The sequence below is a fragment of the Montipora capricornis genome, chromosome 2, assembly GCF_036669925.1.
Source record: "Montipora capricornis isolate CH-2021 chromosome 2, ASM3666992v2, whole genome shotgun sequence".
In the NCBI taxonomy this organism is placed as follows: Eukaryota; Metazoa; Cnidaria; class Anthozoa; order Scleractinia; family Acroporidae; genus Montipora; species Montipora capricornis.
Genome location: NC_090884.1, coordinates 13494318 through 13514317, shown reverse-complemented (window position 1 = coordinate 13514317; position 20000 = coordinate 13494318). Strand labels below are relative to the sequence as shown.

Sequence of the window (20000 nt, the reverse complement as noted above, 5' to 3'; positions counted from 1 at the left end):
CTGTCAATCAAACGGGTATTTTTAGAGAAGAGAAGAGAAGAGAAGAGAAGACGTGACCTGCTAATCGCCCTTTCTCGCAGTCGGAGACTGAATTGCTAAGGGTCCGGCTCAACGAGATCGGACCGATGGAGCTGTGCTGCCGGCTAGGCGCTCGGCTCCTGAACACGACCCATGGATGACCTCGGAGCACAGCAGCACAGCCTGATGGAATAGGCTGTGAGTCGATTTTGCTGAGGGAGGAAAACCGGAGTACCCGGAGAAAAACCCTCGGAGTCAGGTTGAGATCGACTGAAACTCAAGCCACATACGGTCCCGGGGCCGAGAGTTGAACCCGGGTCGCAGAGGTGGAAGGCACTGTTGATAACCACTAAGCCATCCTGACTCCCCTGACTCCCCATTTCTCGGCCAATAATTAATTATTTTTAATAATTTCTTTTTTACATTAGATATCCCATTTCAATCATTACTTTAACAGAAAAATTCCAAATTTGAAGAAAATTGCCGATCTGAAGGTATACCGTAACCTTAATACCCCGAAGTGAGTGACTGAATAATGTGCCCATGAATTTATCATTATTACATTACCTTCGGCGTACTTGGATTTGCTGCAATTGAATTTATATTATGTGCTTCCGAGTTGGTATTCCGTACGATTGAAATATACTTCACGGCGATGATACAATTTATGACAAGCAAGAGTAAGCACGCAGGCAGAACATTCGTTGAAGCCACGAAAGCCCACACCTGTAAATAGAAGACAAGAAATACGAAGAAAAAAATTAGAACACATCTCTAAACAGGATATTACCTCGTGTGGCACTTTCTTGTTCTTACGACATTTTGACGTCATCTGTGATCTATTACTGAACTGACGCACGGTAACATGGAATCTATTTCTTCATTATATAATAAGCTCAATAATGCACGCATTTTGATTGGTTCTCACCTATGATTTATTAGAGGTCAGACGAATGGCTGATGTCATCACTATATTAAAAAGTGGTAACATCAGTGACACACTCGCAATCGCCTCGTGTGCCACTTTCTGTTCTTTCCACACGCCACGATGGACAAAACTTAATTTGACACTTTCTCTGAATACTATATTGATTTTTCTAACATTTTATGATTTTCAACCGTTATTGCTGGGTTCCCGTTCAAATGTTCCAGTTGAGTAGCGTTTTAGGATAGAAATTCTTCCTGTAATTTGAAAAAATAATTATGAAAAAGTAACATTTTATTTCGTTATTTCAACCGTATTTTTCAAATGATCGATCTTTGTTTTAGTTACTGTTTAGGTATTTACTCTAAGTATTTTAGCTAATTTTTTCGTCAACCTTTTCGATTAATATATATTGTATGAGTGCTTCGGAAACCTCCCCTGTGCAACTATATCTCCATAGTATAAGCTAATCCATTTTCCGTTTGTCTTTATTAGGGTTCGGATCTGGCATCTCCTCATTTAGAGGTGATCGTGATGACCACCAAACCACGAAAGACTACGTGACATTTATTAAAGAATTGTGTGCGTGACCTGAAACTAGTTCTTGTGTTTTCTTTGCACGCAGTACCCCGTTAACGTGTGACTCAGTAACACATCTCACCGGCCTAGTTACATAATTTTATGATTCTAACAGTATTGAAAGTATTAAGCGTTTCTAAACACCATAATATTTCTCATCATCACCAGAGCTGCTCACTGAGTCCGGAGACGAAACACTACTTATTTCTTGTTTTGTTTCCTCGGAAATGAAACGTAGCTATTTTGACTTCAGGGTGAACTAGTTACACAATAAGGTTGTGGTCAATCAAAACAGATTTTGTAATTGAAAATCTAAACGTCTATGAGATACAAAAACAAACTTGCGAACACGTGAACCTGAATTAAAGCAAGTCATAATGTTAAAAAAACAAAAGCGAAGGAAATGGTTAATAGCGAAGCTCTGCGCTCAAGCACCATTTGTGAGAAAATATGGTGAACCCATCATGAGTTGCTTTTCTCATGGTAATGATGGTTAGCCCTAATAATAATCATCATCATCAATACGCTCAACATGGCGGCCGTTTAGAGCGTACATCTTTGATATTGGACATCCATGTTACGACCAATTGACACTTGTCAAAACAAGGTATCCGCTGACCATATCGCAGACTCAAGTTTAAGATCATCGAGGTCAGCTGCTTTTTTAAAGTTGACCTCTGACCAGGTACTGGTTCTCGATTGGATCGCAGACTCAAGCCAGGTTAACTTTTTAGGTTACGCCAAAACATAAGCGAGGCTTCATTTTTCACGCGCTTTCTGTGGCTCGACGCGGTTACAAAGCCATCCTACGTCAACTAAAGCTCTTACCAGTCGACGCTTTTCGTGTTCAGGGTGCAAACGGGTTTGCAAAATATTCTTTCCTGCATTTATCCCCGGTTTCAATCCAGGTTTGACATATATAGCTGTGGTCAGGTCCACACTGGTGGCTACACAGTTTATTTAAGCCAAGCATTGGAGGGATATAAACTTGAAGCTGAGTGTTTATTTTTACTTTGTTTCCAGCTGCTTTTTGCTCTTTATTGCAATTTTTGACATAATCTTTAAAAGATTTTTAATTTTGAATCCGATAAGGTTACATGATGCCTCGACAACCTATGACAGAAGAGCAGAAACGAAAAAATCGCTTTAGATTGTTTTGTTTTCTTTATTTAATTGCTTTTCGTCACGGCTAAACAAAAAGAAAATTCATAATTCTTTTATCCCGTTAATTAGTTGTTTAGCAATGATAGCACGTAGTGACCAAGACATTTTAACATAAAAAAAACCTGAAATTTCTGAAGTTTGAAGGAAATCGGTTAAAAATCCTTTGAACAAAGCATAGGCTACCCGTAGCCTCTTGTAATATCACCAAAACATCATGCAAAGAGAAAAAAATAACTTTTTATTTTCCGCACCCTATTTCAGACCTGATTGAGAGGTCTGCTATGTGTGTTAAAATTATATGCGAAGAGACCTTTGCTCATCAATCCGCCAAGTTCACAGGTCCACTTGTATTAGCAAAGGAGCACGCCTTGAGATTGAAACTGGACAGTGACAACTGTGTTCACCTAAAGCAAAGTACTGCTCTTTTGGTTTGTTATTATTATTTGATCATTCTGTTGGTTATATTCAATACCGATAAGGCATACTTGTAACATATTTAAGAGCTAAAGGCGCTTAAATGTAAAAGACGGGCTTAAAACCACTCGATATCTGTGTATACAAAGTTGATAAATATCCAAATATTTTCGGTATCACCTTATTGTAGTTGAAAAGTGAACCACTCCTTTATGCTAAGAATCAACACGAATTCATTCTTTCCTATAGCTAAATGGCTATCCCCTTGTACTTCATAGGGTTTTAATAACCTCGTAAAAAGTTTAAAAGAGCCGAAAACACCGGTTGGCGATTATTTTCACCTGGTTCTTTTGCATATATGAAATGCAACTAAATACAGCATGTTTCATGATCCGTTCCAGATTTCGTGAAAGGTTGAAAAGTTTTTGCTTTTTGTGAATTATGGAAGCGCTTATCCATAGCGCGGCTCAGCTGACGCGTAAATAATGTTGAATTTCCCTTGATGGATATCGTCCAAATAGTCCAGATTTTCAATTAAATAACAGGTAATCATTCCCATACAATTTACCTCCACCACTTACTTGATCGCGTATGATGCTTTGCAATGGTGAAATCACGATGATATTGAGGAAGCCTGTATATTCGTTTTCTTTTATTTCATGACGAACATCTGAAAAATTAAGCTTTTTTCGAATCCTGTTGGCAAAACGGCTATTACATCTATACATTTAAAAAGATGGCGAATTGCCAGTTCTTGCTCCCTTTTTAATGTAAAACTGATACCCGATTCGATCAGCTTCAACACACGATTCAAAATTTTCCACATTTTCCGGCATTGTCTTTGTCACCCTAGGACTAACAAGAAATCTTTTGCTCCAAAATTTGTCACCCGTCAACCATTGTGACTGTGCCGCACCAATCAAAAGCCCCCGTTCGTGGGCGAGCGGGTTTGTCAAGAATTGGGGGTTTTTTGCAAGCATTCCCTCAGTCTCTTGCCCCAACTTTCGCGGGGCCAGTTTGCGGAAAATCGTTTCAGGGAGCTGTTCTTTCGAACAGGAACGCTCGCTACGCAGGCTAAGTTCCACGCTATTTGATCTTGTGTCAGCACCAGGATCACACAAGCACCCCGTTTTAGCAGCTTAAGAACTTTCATTGGGTTTTCAACTAAACAGATTGACCAAACCGTAGACACATAAAGCATTACTTATTTGATCATCGCGTTGCAGTAAAGTATGCGCATAGGCATGAATCTTATCTTCATTAGCACCGACTGCTATTCTCCGGGATAACTTCTTGCTTAGTTCTTCGACGTGTACATCAAAGTTGAGGTGTTTCTTGATAGCAGAGCTCGCAAGTGAACTTTTTAGTTCACTCGCAAAGTTTTCCTAGTAAGATTTGATTCACTAGCAAACTGGCGAGACCACTCGTAAATTCCTTCTTAAAATGTTAATGACCATGTCTGCTATAAAGATTAGAATTGATATTTCGCAGCCTATCTTTTTCATACAAAAAGGTATTAAATATTTGGTGCTGGTAACCTTTGTTGTTCTCCTGATCGCCACAGCCTAGCTACTGCAGCTCTGGGGTGATAACCAGCCTGTTTTTTGGGCCTTCAATTTTCACAATTTTCATGGCCAATTCGCATCAATAGACTTTTTCATCAAAACATGCCGCCATGATGCTCATAAACTAAACTTCAATTGCAGCACCAAGCTTTCCAGCCTTTCTAAAGAAGAATGGACTGCGCTCATAATTCTCGAGAACCGGAATGATCCCGTCATCAATCCAGCCGACAAAGGCGGCGCGATAGTCGTTTGACGCACTGACCTCTACCAAGAAGAAGCAATTCAGCAACTTTCGGACACCTCTTTTTAAACAAAGTCAACAAAGACCTAACTTCCACCAACCAAAAAGTTGTCAAAGAAAACATTCAGGAACTCATAACCAAACAAGAACTACTAGTCACAGCCCAAAATCTCATTATCACTAAACTCATAAACTCAACGGAGCTATCAGGAATGTTTGACGATAACCAGTTTGTCGATTTTTTTGGAAATATGACATACATTAGTTAAGAAAATAGATGGAACAAATTTAGCCCTTTGGACATGGTACGTTGATATTCTGATGCAATTATTCAAGGTAAGGCCAAAGGTAAGCTTTTATGAATGTTTAGGATACTTTCTGTATTGCTAAAACAATGACCTCTGACCTTTGTTTTGTACCTGTCGCTGAAAAAATGACCTTTTTGCCAATGGCGCGCCCTTGGCATGTTTCCGACTAGAAAACAACAGTCCCATAGACAGTGGCAAACTACATGAATTCCACGGAGCAATGTTCCTTCAACCAAGTTCCATACATAAAACTCAAGTAACATTACTGCTTTTGTTAATTCTTACTGCCACACATTCTTCTCATTGGACGCTTGGTGGTAAGGTTACTTTGCAATCCGCAACAGTCACTACTTCAGTTACACACCGCTCTTTTCGGATAAGAATTTAAAAGCCTTTGCCTTTCATTGCATCCAAGCAATACCTGAACGATGGAATTTGAAACGCTGTTTTATCGCCTTTAAACTGCAGCAGAAGGCACATGCCACGTCATAATGTCTGTGAAGAAACAGCTCCGGTATTCTTCTTTGTGGACCAACGAATTTCAATTATCGATTAGCGTACTGTTCTCCGTCTTGTTATTCTTTTAAGTACCAAAAGCGCTAAAAAGCCGCCAAATAAATCGCCTGAGCGGTTACGTGGGAGAGCGGTCAAAGATGTGATTTGATCATGTTCTACCTCACAAACGTCTTAATATCCTGGCTTCATCACATGTTTTTCGATTTTCCTTTTCCTAACTGTTAGTATACGGAAGAGGGGTATTTCGTAAAGAGCTTAGTAGAATACGGAAAAGATAACATTAGTTCCTCTGGTAAGCCTTACCGTCAAGTAGGATCTTTTCCAAAGTAAGCGCTTATTTACATGAGAGCGAGACGAACTCAGACCGGCATGAGTTCGTATACATTTTCATTCGTATACATTTCATTTTTTCGTTCTCCATACATTTCTTCTTTCTCGTTGACATGAGACCGGCCTGAAAATGAACACAGACCGGTCTGACTTTGTCTCGATTGCTGGACCGAGACCAGAAACTCTCCTACAACAAATTTCAGACCGGGTCCAGAAATTTAAATTCAAGCCTGTATGCTGTTGGCTCTCATCTGCCTCAGCGATATATTTATTTGACAAAAGATATCATTTCGTCCTGGTTTTACGTAAACGGCTGCAACGGCGGCCGGTTTCACGTAAATACCCCCTAACAAATCCTAACAAATTACCAACGCTAGAATGACCCTTGTTGACTCTTCAACATAATACCAGAGTTTCTAATTGATAGAACGCCTCAACTGCTCATTTTTGGTTGGGTTTTTTCGATAATTTCTATTTACTTTTAGCATCTGAAAGACTGAGGGACAATAACTGCGACTGAACTTTCGACTAATCGGCATGAAAACATGTGGCTCATATATTACACTTGGCGGTGCTTGCTTTTTACACTTCTTTATTTGTTTAACTGCTTCAAGTATTTAGGGAGTACGTAGAGAGCGCTAAAAGTCGCCAAATAGTTCGTTAGAGCAGCTATGGTTAAAAATCCAATTTGATCATGATCTACCTCACGAACTTTTAAAATTCTGGTCGGAGTACATTTTTTTTGATTTCGTACTCCTGACTTCTAGCATACATACGGAAGGTAAACAATGCGTGAAAAGAGGAACATTTCGAAGAATGCTTTGGATTTAAACAACGATGAGTCTTGTTGCTGTCGTGACGTTTCCCGGTTTAACGTTTAATAATGCAATGACCGTTGATAGCACGTCGAGCTGTATTAAAACGTTCAACAAACTCAACGGTGATAAACCATAACCTTTACTAGTGTCAACAATGAATTGCATTTTTACTCCAGTATGCGACCCTTCTTGTGGCTTTTCGGCACTTAAAAATTGGCCTCAGCAATGAGCACTGACTTCTGTTTCAATCAACAACAACAACAACAACAACAACAACAACAACTTTATTTATCCACGGGATCCTTATCACTACAGAGTGGTCTTCTAAAGAGCCGTGCGCATTAAACCTAGTACAAAAAAGCTAAGACTTCAACATTACAAACATTATTAAAAAATCTTATAATAAGTGCTAAACTAAGTTAAGAAAATTCTAATATACAATAGCGGAATAAAAACTATTTAAAGTAGTGGCCTGCTTAGCCTCCGCTTACAGACTGTTCCATGTTACAGCGCCCCTATAACGGAAACTTTTCTCGAGGGCCTCAGTGTTCGGTCGCGGAATAAACAGGTTATGTTGCGCACCTCGAGGATTATGTCTGTGAATGGTATTAACGCTGGCGAATTTATCATTTCCATCTGTGATTTTAATTACACAGCGACGAACTGTATGACACATTTCTCAGTAACATTTACTCACACCTGAAGTCCTTTTTTGGCTTTCAACAATGCAAGTTGCTTAGCAACCTTATCACGTGTGGCAGGAGTGGACAAAATTTATTTGGTTCTCCGATAACCAAATTTGCGTGTAGACGTCTCCTATAATTTCCATTGTTGAAAGCGGAAAAGGGACTTCAGGTGTCAGTTATATTACTGAGAAATGTGTGATACAGTTCGTAGCTATGTAAAAGAATCACATACGGAAATGATTGAAACGGAAGTGATCAATAGTGAGACCAACTTTTAAGCGCCGAACAGCAACAAGAAGAGCCAAGAACGGTCGCACAATGGAGCAATTCATTGTTAACACTAATAGAGGTTATGGTTTACCACCGTTGAGTTTATTGAAAGTTTTAATACAGCTCGACGTGTTAGCAACGCTCATTGCATTCTCATGTAACGTTAGCTTGGAACTTCATAGAACATCATAACAGTAATAAAACTTATCGTTGTTTGAATTTAAAGCTTTCTACGAAATGTTCCTCTTCTCATACATCGTTTACCTTCCATACACTAGAAGTCAGGAGTACGGAAATGGAAAATCATGTACTGCGACCAGAATATTAAAAGTTCGCGTGCATGATGATCAGATTGGATTTCTAACTATAGCCGCTCTAGCGACCTACTTGGCCACTTTTAGCGCTCTCTACACGCTCCCCAAATACTTGAAGTAAGTCAACTTTATGAAGCATTTAAAGAAAACGTCTGTTACAGCTGTAGTTGACATGAAGAAACGTAAAGAAGTGTAAAAAGCAAACATCTCCAAGTGTAAAATTATATGAGCCACATGTTTGCATGCCAATTAGTCAAAAGTTCAGTCGCAACTGACCCTTAGTGTTATGAGCTATAATTTCGGATGCTAAAAGTAAATAGAAAGTATAAAAAAAGCTCAACTAAAAATGCGCAGTTCAGGTGTTCTGTCAATTAGACAATCTGATATTATGTTGAAGGGTCATCCTAGTTTTGGTCATCAAGCAGAATGCCTATTGTTTTGGGGACATTTACTTACTGTACGGCAAAAACTATAGATCTGTGATATTATCGATGAAGCGTAAACTGAGTGACTCTCATTGGTCCAAATTTACGCGCGCTGTGCTCCGTTGGGAGTACCGCTTAGCTCATCAACTTGTCAGGGCGGAGCTTAAAGACAAAGGCCACATGAGCTATTGTTCATTCTATTGTTTCCTAATGTCGCAACTTTGCAGTATGGCTGAATAAGAGCGCACCGCCAGCGAAAATATTAACGTTCAATATTATAACAGATCGATTTTTTTTTTAAGTTTGGTCTGCTTTATACTAGTTGTGAATAGGGCAGCTCTTACCTTCCGCCAGACCCACGGCAACGAATGTGATGCCTTCACGGGCATTCGAACATCATATTTGATGGGCATTAGAAAAACATCATATTTGACGGTAATTAAGGCTTACCAGAGGCAATAATATTACCTTTTCTGTATTCTACTAAGCTTTTAACGAAGCTTCCCTCTGTTCAAGCATTGAAAATCTTCCGTATACTAGCAGGTAGGACAACGAGAATCGAAAACTATGTTAGAAACCTAGAATATTAAAAACGTTTTTGAGGTAGAACATGATCAAATCCCAGGAATCAAATAAGATCTTCGAGTACGGACTTTACGCAAAAATCTCATTATAGCATGTGAACAATTAAGTGTGCGATAGTTACACTAAAAGCTGCAGAAAAAGCACAGAATACGCATTGAAATTCCGAAAGTCAACCCCTCCTACTTGGCTATCTGAAGGAAAACAACAGCGCTATTCCATCAAAAACACTATCAGTCCACTAAAAAACACTACATGCTGTTAAGAGAACTTTTTAGCCACAAGAAGAAACACAGCATGAAGCTGTGTACAATAGGATCGAATGCTACATGCTCACTTCTCGCGAGTGACAAACCAACCAATTAAAATGCAGAATTTTCGATCCGCCATTTGAGTATAAAAACTTGAATAACATGCTATTTGCCTGAGTCATACCGAACATTGGTCTCTATCGCTTTCCTTTATCGGCAACTGACGAGATCCCGAAGGATCGAAACCGCGGTCTTGCCTGAGAAAAACGGCCATGAGCCTTCTAACTGAAGACGGACCTCTAGCAGTCCCAACAACCTTCAAAGAAGAACATGCCCAAATGGTGATTGAAGCATTGCTTTCAGACCATGGCGACTCATGACACAAACGTTTTCAAAGGCGAACGATTCGCAAACAAATCTACATTGCATATTGAAACGCATTTCAAACCTACTGAAACATTTCAGTACACGCATTTCTTAAGTTGCCACCCTTTAGGGGTCTAAAAACGGGCTCTATCAACGGTGAAGCACTTAGACTTCCCCGTACAAACTCCTCTGAAAAAGAAATTCAAAACTAAAATCTCGCATTTTAGAGCAAGTCGTATTGAACGAGGATATCCAGAAAGCCTGATTACGGCTACACTTTGAGAACAGGAAACAAGCCCTCCTACCAAAATGCAAAAAAATAAGCGAATCCTGTCTTTTCATCACACAATACCGTCCTACGGTGCCTAATCTTAAACAAATACTCATGCAAAAATGGCATTTAACCCAGCAACAACCGCTACATGGCGAAATATTTCAAGATCCCCCGATCGTTTCGTACAAAAGGGGCAGATCCTTAAAAGACACACTCTTTCGAGCCAAACTCTAAGCTGGCTAAAACACGTGGATAGGAGTTGTGTAGGCCTGTCACCCCCATGGTTATCACAAGTGACCACATTGTGAGACAAACGAGAATACTACTTTATTATTGTTATGCTAAAACACCTCACTTAAGATCTACAAAAGATCTTAGTAAAAATTTTAAAAGTTATAAGTCAAGATCTTAGGAAAAATCTTACAAAATCTTATCTAGTATGGATCTTAGAAACGATCTTACAAGTTCTACGTAATGATCCTACATAAGATCTTAGAAAAGATCTTAGTACACACCCTTCAATATCTTGCAAGATCTTTCACGGTTAAGATGTTGCCAGACTTTATCTTCGTAAAGACCTTTCACGATCTCATAAGGACGTTTACTCAGGCTGGCTTCTTTAAAACGTATTGAAGGTGACTTGACTTTTTTCTCTCACAACAATAATTTTATTCTTGAAAGATAAACGAGCCAAGGGTTTTTTTTTTTTAACAATACTTTGTTTTAGGAGTGTGTAGACGGTCTCAAAAACAAAAACATGAAAGAAAATCAAATAAAGATAAACAATTACTGGAAAATCCTACTGAAAGAGCTTGATCTTCATAATAATGTGTGACCAACAGAGTCTGTACTTCAAATTTACAAGTGATTTTACCTACTATTCTACTATTTTTGGAATTCCTTGGCATTTCCATGTCCAAGTTGGAAGTATTGCAAATTTTCAAAATCTTTGACAGGGCTTACGGTGGACTTAAAATTCTGAGGAACCTGGCCTCTTATTACAGATCCTGGACAGGCCACAGACACTACAAGACAGCAGTCAACTCACCCAACGAAGAAGCTATTTTTGCCTTTAATAAAAGCTTTAAAAACAGCGAGTCCGCCATAAATCTTGTTCAATTTCCGTACATGAATGCAAGAAATCGAGTCAAATCGGCCATCTTGGATAGCAGGTAAGAGACTGAGAACGAGTGAGCCGCCTTATGCTCTGGTCAGCAGTCACAGGAGGCGGTTGATTATAAAGCGATGATTCAAGGACTCTGATTCAAGCTTTTATTTCGGTTGCTTTACGCGTGAAAAGCGCTAAGCCAAAACAAGAAAATGTTGGTAACAACTCCTTTACAACAGGTAAGCTGTAACTACGAGAAAATACTGTTTACTTTGAGTCTGGACTGTCTCTAAATTTGCGATTTACCATTCAAATATTTTTCATACATCCAATGCATGCATTAATTAATCACCCAGTAGATAAAGTAATAAACTTAAACAAGCATTTCCGTAGCTTGACAATACGGTTAAGCAAATGACTAAATGATTGGAGAACGCTCCCTCAGCACATATGATTTAAGAGCTCTCCCAGTGTCCTTTTTGATTAATGCTTCTCATAACTATGGCACTCAGTGCATCTACGTGAAAGTTCATGTGCGAGATAATTTTATTTATTGACCTTCTGGGCAAAGATAGGTAGCTGTATAAAAATCTGCTTTTCACACATTGACCATCTAGATCAACTCTGGACGTGACACTGTAAATTATTTTAATTTATAAATTTGCACTTTAGCTTCCAGATCACCAGAATTCAATGAAAATTCTGCAAGCAAGAAATAAGTTTTCTTTACTTTCCATATATTGCTATCTGCCGAAGCCAACTTGAAGACTAGTATCCTATACCAAAACCAAAAACTTTTATAATTATCACAGCAAGTCTACAACACAATGACTTTATTTAAAAGGGAGGATTGAGTATCAATTAACTTAGTGAATTAAGGTGATTCCCTAGTATTGCACTGCGCATCCTGTTCTGCGCATAACACAGCGTAAGCCCCGTTCGTATTCAGGCATGGCTAAGAGGCTTTATGGTCAAATTTCATGGCTCTTTGTCTCACAAGTCTCAACGGATATTCTAAACAAAAAAATGTTTAAATTAAACCATAAAGACTCATACCCATGTGTGAATATTGATATATCGAACGTGGCCAAAAACATTTCAAAATGGCGACCTTTCGCGAGGGAAAGCTCGCTATAAAGAAGAATGGCCGTTTTCAGAGCACAGCAGTAAAGAGCAAAACAAGAAACTTTTTCAACTCTCACAAAACAAAAAGTCGAGTGATAGCCTTGATGATGCTAGAGAACATTTAAGTCCGACAGTGAAAGTGAAACCCTGCTATCGGGGAGACGTGTTGTCGAGGGGTCGAGCTTGATTTGCTTTCTGTTTTCTCCTAAACGAGGTTGGTGACCTATCTTTTTTTTGTCATAATTTTATTCTCTTACTGATCTTCTTTGCGCTGTAAAAAAATTACAAAAAATTTACGTCAGAAAAAAAAGTTACAGGAAAGATAGTATTCGTAGCCATCACTCGTGGACACAAAATTGTCTCCTCGAGATCACGCACCCGAAGAACATTTGTAGTCAGTGCTTTTTCAAGACTTGTGCCTGTGCCATAAAACAAACATTAAATTATTCCTTTTGAGCAACACAATTCACCTGTTTTGTTATTTCAAGAATTACGTTAAAGCTGTGCTTCCTGTTCCTTCCAAACTTAGCCTGAAACGATGGAATAAACTTGTCCTTGATAGATGAAGGCGAAATGCTTAAATGAGTAACTTGAACAAGTTATGTCTCTCAAACGAGCTCGGTGACCTACTTTTTTGATTGCACATTTCGAGTCACCATAATATAGGGAACAATCGAGCAAAGTTTTAAAAAAATCTTACGACAACTTCTGTTACTAAGGAATCACCTTAAGTATGAATTAACATAGGAAGCAAATTGGGTAATTGCTAGCCAACGCTAAAACAGTGGACAAAAGCCATATTAGTAGTATAAGTGCTGCTCAAGGTATCGTTATGAACTGCCTTTAACTCTTTTCGCGAAGTTTAGAAGCAATAGACAAGTAAATGCTTACGATCATTTTAGTTTGTCCCGCCGACAGGTTACCGACACGTTACCGACAGGTTGCCAACAGGTCACCGACTGTCGGCCGACTGTTGGCCGTCAGTCGGCCAACACTTTGGCCTCAAACATAACACAAACTGTCGGCCGACTGTTGGCCGACAGTCGGTTTTTAGTCTAAACATCATTCCAATATTATACTGTTTTTAGCTTAATGCTTAACCCACATAGTTTCCACTTTAAAACTGTTGCCTTCAATTAATCAAAGTTTTGATAGTGGAAAAGCTAAGTTGCATAGTTCTGTTGACTAATCAATAATCACTATTTCCTTATCTGTTTTATACAGGAGCAACAATAATAAATGCTCTCCCACTGTCCTCTTTGATTAATACAGCTCATAACTATGGCACTCAGTACATCTACATGTACTATGTGTAAGTTTATGTGTGAGATAATTTGTTTCCCTATTAGGCAAAGGTAGGTAGCTGTATAAAAATCCCCTTTTCACACATTGATCAACTGGATCAACTCTGGATGTGACAATGTAAATCATGCTTTTTTTTTTTTAATTTATAAATTTGCACTTTAGCTTCCAGAATTCCAGTAAATTCTGGAAGCACAAAATAAGTTCTTTCCATATATGGCTATACATTGCTGAAGCCAACTTGAAGACTAATATCCTATACCAAAACCAAAAACTTTAATAATTATTATTGCAAGTCTACAATACAATAACGTTATTTGAAAGGGAGAATTGAGTATCGATTAACTCAGTGAATTACATGTTTAGTTAAACTATTGAACAAATTGAGTTAAAATACCGGTATTAGTTTTTTATTTAGCATTACTTTGTAAATTCGAACACACACAAGGAAAACTTTCAAGTTAGTCTCAAACATCATTCCAATACACCATATACTATTTTTAGCTTAGTGCTTAACCCACATAGTTTCAACTTTAAAACTGTTGCCTTCAATTAATCAAAGTTTTGATATCTTGGAAAAGCTAAGCTGCATAGTTCAGTTGACTAATCATTATTTCTTTATCTTTTTTATACAGGAGCAATAATTAAAAGATAACATTGAGGAAGTGCAATTTCAGAAGAAATGGGCACAGATAAGGTTACTACTGAATCAGAAGTGTTTAGATTCAAGATGCAAAAGATGTCAATAAATCTTAGAAATAGCTTACAGAGCAATTAATTGAATTTTGCCTGAAAATACACCTTATGGTTGGAATTTCGCCCAGTTTTATGCTAAATTCACTCTCCTTTTGCAATCATTAAAAAAACAACATCGAAGTTAGTAGAAAGCAGAACTTACGAACCAGAAATTAGATACGAACATTCCACTTTATTAGATATGATCACTTGTTTTGCAAAAGGAGTGTGAATAACAGTAAAAAAAGGTTTTTGGAAGGGATAGAATGAATGCACTACCGGTAAGTACTTCAGGACCCCTAACAAGCATGAAAACAAGCCTCTTTTTGAGTAATCTTGAACTTGACCTGAAATATTATGGGTAATTCTGGTCAGACTTGATTGTGACCTGAATTGCCAGTAATATTTTAGGTCAAGCTCGAGATAAGAGGAAAAGAGGCTTGTTTTCATGCTTGTTAGGGGTCCTGAAGCACTTAGTGCATTCAGTCTATCGCTTACAATGTATTAATTTTGTTCTTATGATATTGAAAATTGTACTCTGTTTGAAGTAAAAATCACTCCAACTCATTCAACTTAATTGAAACATTAATTTTTCTCATGAAAGTGTTATGTACTCAGTTGCCGTATGCTTTTCAATAAAATACACAAAAGAATAATATTGTGCAGCATCACTTTGTAAGGTACAGCTGTAGCATTAAAGGGGATAATAATTTGTGGAGAGACTGGCAATGACAACAGATAATGACCTCAAGGGAAACAAAAGTGATTATATTTAATGAACAAGGGTTGAAGTTACTGGGAGTTGACTGTAATTTGCAGATAATGACACCACAAGACAGCATTACTGTTGGATTTGTAAAAATATTGCTACATTGTACATGTACATGTTGTGCGAATTTACTAATAAGAAGCCTGCAAGATTTGCTTCGTTTGGCAGTTACTGGAGCACGGATTATGTAAAACAAAACAACTCCAAATAAAGTGACCAAAAATACAATGCTCTCCTGTACCTGCAGAAAGCCCCCAAAATTTATAAGTTTACATGTATTGTTGGTAATCTTGCAATATAAATTGCCCAAGATTCCTGAAGGATCTTGTAAGATCCAGGAACAACATTCTTGGAAGATCTTAGCCACACAACACCTCATAAGATCTTGTAACATTCTTTAAAAAGATTCTTAAAAGATCTTGTAAGAATGTTGTAAGATCTTACAAGAGCTTATTTAACAACTTATCTAAGATCTTATACAAGATTCTTACAAGATTCTCATAAGATCTTGTAAGAATCTTGGTAAGAATCTTACAAAGATCTTGTAAGATTTTTAATTAAGAAACAAAGTAAGATCTTGTTAAGAAACTTATTAAAAATCTTAGTGAGATATTAATAAGATTTCCACCTGGGTTCACAAAATGTTTCCACGTGAGACAATGGTTAAAATAAAATTACAGTAAAAAATCATGTATAAGCCATACTCGTAGATAAGCCACACCCCCAAATTCCAAGCATGGTTTTGAGAAAAAAATAACAACTTCATTAACCTTTTGACACCCAAACTCTGTCTAATGCCAGACAGTTTTACTTGTCAATGGGGAACCCCCAGGAGTCAATGGCTTAAAATAAGCACTCTGGCAAAAAAGTTGTTTGTTTGTTCGCGGTTGTTCGTGAAAAGAAAAATGTTGTGTATTTGCAGCGACCATAAGAAGTTAATAAACTCTTAAAGTACCTTTTATAATAAAAAGCATATCTTTAATAAATTTTCATAATTCTTGAGACTGACGACATTTGTCTTCATTGTTGAAGCCCACAGTTGAAATAAGAGCCATAACAATTTGAACGAAATAACGTGCAGGGAAAGATATGCAACATTTACTTAGTAACCACACAGTCATTTACAGAGCGAATTCTAGACCGAGTCATGTTGTACACATCAAGGAAAGGTTGTTTATAAATACTTATGGAAACCATTGATCGGAGAAAAACATGTCTATAAATGAGAGTTTCAAAACCCCATGGACAAATATGCTGTGCAGATAATGAAGGGCAACAAAACAGTCGAACTTGCCTTGTCAGTTCTCCCGCATACCATGGTATGCCGCATACCATGGTATTTTCTCGCACATGGTGGAGAGAGATCAGTGTTGAAGTGATCTGTCAAAGAATATACTTAATCTTCCCTTATTGAAGGTTTTTAGGGCTATTTTTTACCCCATACCAGCCAGTTTACTCCCTCTGAAAGCATTGGTCCCGCATATACATGTACACAGCACCTACAATTTTGAGTCCAATATTTTGGCAACAAGATGCCACATATATGCAAGTTTTTATCGTATTACTTTTCCAGTTTTTTGCAAGGAGTGTCTCCCACCCTTTAAAACTGGAATAAATAAATAAATAAATAAAAACGTTATTCACTGGCCTAAGTCAGTCCTTATAGGAAAAAAACTGTGCCCTCAGTCTCGGCTGCACTTGAGACCTCTGGCACAGTTTTTCACTATACCGAGCTCCCGCCCGGTGAATAGCATATGTTAACTTATTATACTATAGCCTTTATTTCTGTTGAAATTTTGAGGGGCGGGGAGTAACTATGGTAGTCTGTATTTTAGCCCAGGTCTGCAGTCTACGGTTTGGACTGTTTAACTTCCTGTCAATAATACACACTAAATCTGTAGTGTCACACAAATCGCCTTTCCGAGATTTTGCTGGTGTTCATTTCATGAAGCTGTTTCTAACAAAAAAAAAAAAAAAACAAGGCTGTTTTGTTTTTGCCTTGGTTGCCCCCAAACTGCTAAATACCCTGCCACCTATCCTGCTGTGTTCTCCGAAGATCGAGTTTAGGATGTTATTCAATATGCAAATAAGTGGAGGGGTATTTTGCAATTAATCTAAAGGCTGAATTGTGCTGTTGTTTACTGTTAGGTGCACCAGATTGGTGTTCTGAGTCTCACACCATTTCATGTCAACAGTTTTGTTTTTTAGTGCAAGAAAATGAACATGCCCTGGCTATGACAACGCATGCAAAGTGAGGCCATTAGGTATCGTGTAAAGGGGTTGTTTACTATAGAGAGAACTAAAGAAGTTGGACGAAAACGAGATTAGTACAAGTAATTCCGTTCCAAGTCAGATTGTTCCACAAATAGTCACTTGAATAAGCCTACTTGATAACTGTAGGAGATTGATTTGAAGTTTGTATCGATTGATCTACAAGAACTTGGAAAGTAGCATTGAAAACAAAGAGCCCGAAAACGAAGACGGGCCGGCAAAATTCGCCGTCTAATGCACATTTAAACTTGTCGCTTACTTTTCCTTGGAGATTACCCCAAATTTTACAAATAACATGAGAAACATTCGCACCGAACATGAACCTTGGCTCCAGAAACTTTTGCTCACGAAAAACAAAAGAGATCCCTGAATTCTGAGTAATTTTGGGAGCAATTTCGGTTCCCCTGTCATTATCAAAGATTGAGCACACAGTTGTTTTTAGGGAGCATTCCAGCAGTCCAGTACTTGGTGTAAGCTGTCTGATTTGCTAGCTACATTATTTGAATTCTAAAATTTTTATTGAAAACCCTGAGTTTGGGTTTAGGGGTCAAACTACCTGAGTGAGTGAGTGAGTGAGTGAGTGAGTGAGTGAGTGAAGCTATTAGTCTCTCCCCTCGGGGCTTTTCAGGACTAATTTACAATGTTTTTCGTGGGACTTTAGCCAGACTGCTTATTACACAGTTTACAATTCTATTTTAGGAAGTGAAAGATGCCCCCATCCAGATAAGGTCAGACCACAACACCGGGGACTACGTCCCCTACTCTTATCGAATAGTGAGTGGGTTCTTCAACGTCCCATACTATTTAATTTCCAACAAGGGTTATGAGACGGGACCTCCCGTTTACAGTCCTTATCCGAGAAGACTTGAAAGTCTAACCATTTGCAGATGTAATTACAAAGGCAGTACATTCTCCTTAGTTATTTTAAGACCCTGAGTGTTGGTCCGGCCGGAGTCGAACTCATGACCTCGCGCATGACAGCCCGATGCTCAACCGAGCCACTGGTGCGCGGTGGTGAGTACTTTGTGAAAGGATCCGACTGTAACTTGAGACAAACTGAATTGGAACAAACTGACCATGGAACAAAGTGACCAGATACCAACAAAAAGTCCTTTCACTCACATGAATAATTCAAGGTTGATGATTTTCCAATAGAGGGCAAGTTAAAATATAGGCAGTCACTGTTCATACGGGACCTGTACACCGGCCTATATTATTTTGCTATTCATACGGGAGTCTTCTTAAAATGATTATGAACGACACAGCCACGCAGTTATTAAAAGCTAACTGTTTTAAAATGGGTGCTGAGACTTAAATACTATTTAACAAGGCTACTTGAAATGGGTGCTTGGATTTCAAATTACCCGAGGTGGGTCAGATAACCGGTGACATCGAACGAAGGAGCTAGGTATTTCGCGAAATTAAAACAGCATCAATGCCGTTCTTTGATAACTGAACTGTATACAAAAGAATCATAGACGAGTAAGACTTTCAGCGTGTTAATTGAACCTGTGAGAATCATTCCAAGAAGACTTCCGTGTGTATTTATCACATGTATAAGCACGGATCCCGCACGAATGGCCACTTTGTAAAATTAATATGGAATTTTAGTGTGTATTATTGACAGGAAGTTTCAAGAAAGATGTTCAGTACCAGTCTGCATTTTATACCCAATCAGCCAGCAGTCTTCAATCTGTATTTTATACCTAGTCGGTCCGCACGCAATCTGCAGTCTGCCTGTTTTACTGGCCGACGTGCGTTATGTTACTGTTCAGTTTCAGAGATTTGAACAGAAATCAACTGCTAATTTTAAAGAAGACGATGAAACCAGATAACCCCAAGAAATACTTAGAAAACAAATTGAACCATCACGATTTTTCATCGACTGATTGATTCAACCACCGCTTTTAGGGAGTTGTTAGGTCATAAATTTGCAACTCGAATATGTAGCCAATTTTACTGATCACTCACCATTTTTTGAAGAGCATTGATCCTCCTCCTACACTTGATACAGGCCATGTTTGATGAAACGGGATTTTACGATTCTTCATCGAATTTTTGACGAAGAGTCCGAGAGGAAACCTTCTTTCTGTTAAAAGCGAGATTGGACGAAGGGCGCCTGCGTTAGGCTTGGATCTAATTTTAATTCTCCATTGGCGGCCCAAGCTCGCGTTACGCGCGAGACGTGACTGTCATTGTATCACGTCAGCGACAACATTGTTCTGCGCAATTTTTTTTTTTTTCTTACTGGGTTGCCAGTATGGTACCCTGGGTGCCAGAGGTTCTATTTTTCTTTCGCGAGGAGCGAGTGGTTAAAACGGAGAGGCGAAAAATACGAGCCTCTGGTCACGGCGGTTTAGAAACTCACTTCCATGATTTGTGATTATGAACACGGTCGCTGGTCGCGGTCGGTCGATTGGTCACGGTCGCTCATAGTCAGCGCCAGTTCTTTCCGAGTAAAAACAATCTAACGGCGATAGTGAACCCCACTGCTACGAAAACAAAACTGGCGGTGGAAGGCTGTGAGTTCGAGCGAGTATTTAGAGGTTTGCAAGTATTTAGAGGTTTTACACAGCAAATTCTGGATTTTTGGAGATTTTATAATTGAAACCTGTTCAGGAGTTTCATCAAGCGTGATGTGTTT

The 20000-nt window shown here is 38.5% G+C and overlaps 1 protein-coding gene and 1 long non-coding RNA gene across 2 annotated transcripts in view; one reads left to right on the top strand and one right to left on the bottom strand.

Annotated features, from left to right (window-relative positions):
* The window catches only part of LOC138038894 (beta-1,3-galactosyl-O-glycosyl-glycoprotein beta-1,6-N-acetylglucosaminyltransferase 3-like), a 21845-nt gene extending 2324 nt beyond the window's left edge, over positions 1-19521 (bottom strand). Inside the window, exons 1-2 of the mRNA XM_068884973.1 lie at positions 19328-19521; positions 586-744 (exon numbers count right to left, since the gene is read on the bottom strand). Of these exons, the coding sequence (XP_068741074.1) occupies positions 586-744; positions 19328-19375 (207 nt within the window). The 5' untranslated portion in view covers positions 19376-19521. The remainder of the gene's footprint in view (positions 1-585; positions 745-19327) is intronic.
* LOC138037792 (uncharacterized) lies at positions 11287-14969 on the top strand. The gene is made up of 3 exons (XR_011130101.1): positions 11287-11393; positions 13504-13591; positions 14217-14969. It is a non-coding gene; the product is annotated as an uncharacterized lncRNA (long non-coding RNA).
* Positions 19522-20000: the final 479 nt, after the last annotated feature.